The sequence below is a fragment of the Rhyacophila brunnea genome, unplaced genomic scaffold (genome assembly GCF_057557595.1).
Source record: "Rhyacophila brunnea isolate RB1 unplaced genomic scaffold, BYU_Rbru_1.0 scaffold_5, whole genome shotgun sequence".
NCBI lineage: Eukaryota > Metazoa > Arthropoda > Insecta > Trichoptera > Rhyacophilidae > Rhyacophila > Rhyacophila brunnea.
In genome coordinates, this window is record NW_028233170.1 from 7,501 (window position 1) to 12,721 (window position 5,221).

The 5,221-nt window shown below is 41.6% G+C and overlaps 1 protein-coding gene across 1 annotated transcript; it reads left to right on the plus strand.

Moving 5' to 3' along the window:
* Positions 1–39: 39 nt before the first annotated feature.
* LOC147065852 (uncharacterized) lies at positions 40–4,727 on the plus strand. The gene is made up of 2 exons (XM_085955670.1): positions 40–1,970; positions 4,550–4,727. Exons 1-2 carry the CDS (start codon positions 40–42, stop codon positions 4,725–4,727), a joined length of 2,109 nt encoding a protein of 702 aa, XP_085811796.1.
* Positions 4,728–5,221: the final 494 nt, after the last annotated feature.

The window sequence follows — 5,221 nt, forward strand, 5'->3', positions numbered from 1 at the left end:
AGTAAGGTAACGAACTGGCACCTTCATCACAACAATCTCATGAGCGAGGAACAGTATGGCTTCACTCCACAAAAATCGACAGAAGACGCATTAACCGACGCGGTCAATTTTATAACAGAGCATAGAGATAACAAACGAATAGTCATCGCGGTATCTCTAGATATAAGCGGCGCATTCGATAATGCCTGGTGGCCGATGCTGCTAAAGCAGCTCACTGACAAAGACACACCGGCAAATCTCTATGCGCTGGTCCGCAGTTATCTTCGAAACCGAAAGGTTAACATAACACATGCAGGAGCAACAATGACCAAGCTCACGACGAAAGGATGCATCCAGGGATCGACATGCGGTCCGTCATTCTGGAACATCATATTGGACGATCTTTTAAAAATAGACTTCGGTCATGGCTGCAGGGTTCAAGCCTTCGCAGACGATGTTCTTCTTTTAGTAGAGGGACAAACTGTAGAGGGTGTAGAACTCTGCACTAATGAAGCTCTGAAGAAAGCAGCGGCCTGGGGAAGAAAAGCAAAACTGCACTTCTCGGAGGAAAAGACCAATGTGATGATAATGACAAGGAAAAAACTCACCGCCCTGCCGAAGATAAAAATGAATGGAGTTGCCTTGACGCCAGTAGAACACTTCAAAATCTTAGGTGTCACAATTGACAAAAACCTGAATTGGTCCCGCCACATCGACAACGTTGCGAAGAAGGCGGCTGGAATTGCTTCCAAATTGATGAGAGCCGCTAAACCTACATGGGGATGTGCCCCAGAGGTGACGCAGCAACTCTATCATGGAGTGATCGAGCCGATAGTCTTGTACGCGGCGAACGTGTGGGGCGAGGCAGCCAATAAGAAGACAAACAAGAAGAAACTGGACGCACTCCAAAGGCAGATGGCCATCAGAGCTTGCCGTGGCTACCGGACAGTCTCCCTGACATCAGCTCAGGCACTCACAGGATTCACTCCACTGGACCTCAAGATTAAAGAACGTATCGCGATCTCCAAAATCAAACGATCGGGAAAAACAAACTTCTTGCCTTCGGATAGAAGATACCAAGGAGTTGAACGATTCTATGATCTCCCGCATCCATCCACGCGTATGACACAAACCGTCCGCTACTGGGACCAAGACGTCCCAGACATAGAGGATGAAGAACTGAGAATCTTCACGGACGGTAGTGTCCTGGATGGAAAAGTAGGCGCAGCAATAGTTCCATGTGAAAAGGGTAAAGAATACCAGGCGAGAACACTCAAGTTAGCTGACTGTTGCTCGATATTCCAGGCGGAATTGACGGCAATGAATAGCGCCTTAGATTGGATCCTCAAAAAACGAAAACCCTGGAAAATTGCAAGAATCCTCACGGATTGCAAGTCTGGGGCACAAAGCATAGCATCTGTATCCGTCAATCCTCTTGTCGCGGACGCCCAGCGAAAGCTGAGAGCGATAGGAGAGACTGGACTGACAGTGGAAATTTTCTGGATCAGAGCCCACGTAGGCCTAAGCGGAAATGAAAGAGCCGACGCCAAAGCAAAAGATGCTACGCGTAAAAAGACGGCACCAACGTACGATAAATTTCCACTCAGCTATGCGAAGAGAAAACTTAAGGAAAGTACCCTCGACACCTGGAACGATCGCTACAGAGCCTCAAGTACGGGAAAGATTACGAAAATGTTTTTCCCAAACATTTTGGATGCCTTCAGCTACCAGAATTTCTCTAAGCCGAGCTTCGAAACAACGCAGATCTTCACCGGCCATGGAGCCTTCAATGAATACCTTTGCAGATTCAAAGTGAGTCAAGCAGACGGCTGTCAGTGTGATGGTAACATCACGCAGGACGTCCCTCACATTTTGAGGGAATGCCCGATGTTTGACTTGCTGAGATACAAGTTCCAAATGGCGCTTAAATCTGCAAAGATAGATTTTCATGACATTTTCAGAAGCAGACAAGCAGCAGAGGAATTTGAAAGGTTTGTTGTTCAGATAGTTAGGCAACTAAAAGAGTTGAATAAAGGAGTAAGTATCACTGAGCAGGAATAGGAAAGATAGATAGAAAAACAAAAAGCCAACCATCATGCGATGGCTGGAAGGTCCCTTAAGTGTCTAATAAGCTTAAGTTCCGTCTTCTCTGACATAGGTTTCTATGGTTCCCTATGTCTCAAAAGCGAATGCGGAGAAGTTCCCAGCAAGGCCATAGCCAAACGTCAAGCTGTTCCCTACACAAAAGCTAGCTCCAAGTAAAATCATTACCCTTCCAGATCCGAAACCTTGTACATAGCAAGCAAGGTACCCTTTATGTCATAATAAAAAAAAAAAAAAAAAAACCTAACCTAATGTCACCACCTACCTGTAGGTAGGTGCCTTCGCACAATAAATTGATTAGTAATAAGCCGACATGTAAACCTGATCTCTAACTATACGGCTTAGTAAAACGCCTAAAAACGCTTCCTTGTCGAATCACATATAAATTGTTTATCTGTTCACAGGTTTTTACGCTACCCGTTCGGTATGTAAACGTATCGAACGGGGCATCGATTGCTACGAGCAGGGTAATGCAGTGTGAAAGAATGATGGATGTAAAATTGCCTTGTTCTGTACAATAAAAAAACCTGTGACGATGTTATTATAAAATGTTAGATATAAATGTATTATGTAACTGTATATTAGTATAAAAGGGGAAGAATGATTGTTAAATATAAAGAGACGAATGCAGTAGCGAGAGATTATTATAAGAGTGTAACATATTTAATATATTTTGTAATAGTATGAAAGAAGAAGAATAACTGTTAACATAAAGAAGAAGAACGCGGTAGCGAGTGATTAGTATTAAAAGTGTATATAATTAATTAATATGTCATGTGGAACACACTAATCGAATAGTATTTCGATCCGTAAACTCATTAATAGCAAACTAATAATTATAGAATCAATTATCCGCGAGTGGCAACACTTAAACTTATAACGCAGCAACACCTACCAACGCGTTGGTATGGGTGTGCCTCTGTGCGTGTATACGAAAATGTTACCGGCTAAAAAGTATCCGGCGCACAGATTAACTCAGAAAATAACGCCTTAAAGTCTCTAGAATTCAACTTTTCGGAAATATTATTTCATTATTGTGTTCCTAATTAGGGTATTTATCGTCTGTAATATAAAGCATGAGGAAATTCGCATATTTAAGAAAGAGTAAATTCTTGATAGCAACAGACGGGAGCTTCGCCGATTTCTAATAAAATAAATTAAAATCACGACCTTTATGCAGCTGTGCGGTGTAAAGACAGCGGCTAAAAATAAGGCAATGCGGGGGAAATATCGCCGATCGATATACTCTTCGACATTAAATTGCGAATTACCTCTATGAAGAAGTAGTATTTTGCTATTTTTCGGAAATAGTAAAATATTATTTCGTATTACTATATAAGACGTAGTTTTAAGATTAAACTGTTATTATTATAAATGTAATATTGTAAAAGGTAAAGGCAACAGACAGGTTTTACGTCGTAAAATCACAAATGTTTATGTGAAGGTCGATGGATAATGATTACAGGGCCTATTATTATGTCAATAGGTACCTAGTAAGTAGTTGTAAATGCATGTAATTTAAACGCTAATCAAATCGTGCGTTTACTCCTGGCATAAGACTAAAACCGCGAGTTTATGCCGGAGATAGCTATTTAAATGCTCTAAATAAATTCATATAAAATCCATAGAATTAGATAGACGATATTTTATAACGTCAATATATCCATCCACGTGCACAGAATATATTATCTCTTGATACTTGGTCCTTCTGACAATCCAGTAAATTCTTATTAAATAAACAAGAGATATTACGCAGTACGAAATTAACGGACATAGTAGAATCTTTGGTCACCCCTTCTCAAACTCTTTGGACCAATTAGAATAAGGGAGGCTGCTATAAAAGAGGGCGCATCCGAGAGATTTTTATCAGTCTACCGGATCCTCCCTCGGGAACAAGTCTCATCTCTACTAGCAGCCTCTCTTCAAACACTCTGGACCAGTTTCACCAGTTTTCGCCGCGCATCTCTTCGCTTCTTGAACGCCGAAGTACTCCCCGGGGAGAGTTTCACATCCCGTTTACCTACGGGTGGGAAACATCTCTCGCGTTCGCAGTCATCGGTCGTCACGTATTCCTGTCTGCCGCCTTCACCTACATTTGGCCTGTAAAATTATTTACTAGACGCTACATACAAGGAAATAAAACCAAGTCATTACCGACTTTTTCAAAAGGAAACATCGTTATTATTAATAACCCCTCCACCGACTGAGCTAGGAAAATACATCAACGAAGTGCGCAGTGGCGTATCGTTGAGGGGGTGTTGTTACTAACCTAACCTAACCTAACCTAACCTAACCTAACCTAATAACAACACCCCCTCAACGATACGCCACTGCGCACTTCGTTGATGTATTTTCCTAGCTCAGTCGGTGGAGGGGTTATTAATAATAACGATGTTTCCTTTTGAAAAAGTCGGTAATGACTTGGTTTTATTTCCTTGTATGTAGCGTCTAGTAAATAATTTTACAGGCCAAATGTAGGTGAAGGCGGCAGACAGGAATACGTGACGACCGATGACTGCGAACGCGAGAGATGTTTCCCACCCGTAGGTAAACGGGATGTGAAACTCTCCCCGGGGAGTACTTCGGCGTTCAAGAAGCGAAGAGATGCGCGGCGAAAACTGGTGAAACTGGTCCAGAGTGTTTGAAGAGAGGCTGCTAGTAGAGATGAGACTTGTTCCCGAGGGAGGATCCGGTAGACTGATAAAAATCTCTCGGATGCGCCCTCTTTTATAGCAGCCTCCCTTATTCTAATTGGTCCAAAGAGTTTGAGAAGGGGTGACCAAAGATTCTACTATGTCCGTTAATTCGTACTACATGTTACCTCTTGTTTATTTAATAAGAATTTACTGGTTTGTCAGAAGGACCAAGTATCAAGAGATAATATATTCTGTGCACGTGGATGGATATATTGACGTTATAAAATATCGTCTATCTAATTCTATGGATTTTATATGAATTTATTTAGAGCATTTAAATAGCTATCTCCGGCATAAACTCGCGGTTTTAGTCTTATGCCAGGAGTAAACACACGATTTGATTAGCGTTTAAATTACATGCATTTACAACTACTTACTAGGTACCTATTGACATAATAATAGGCCCTGTAATCATTATCCATCGACCTTCACATAAACATTTG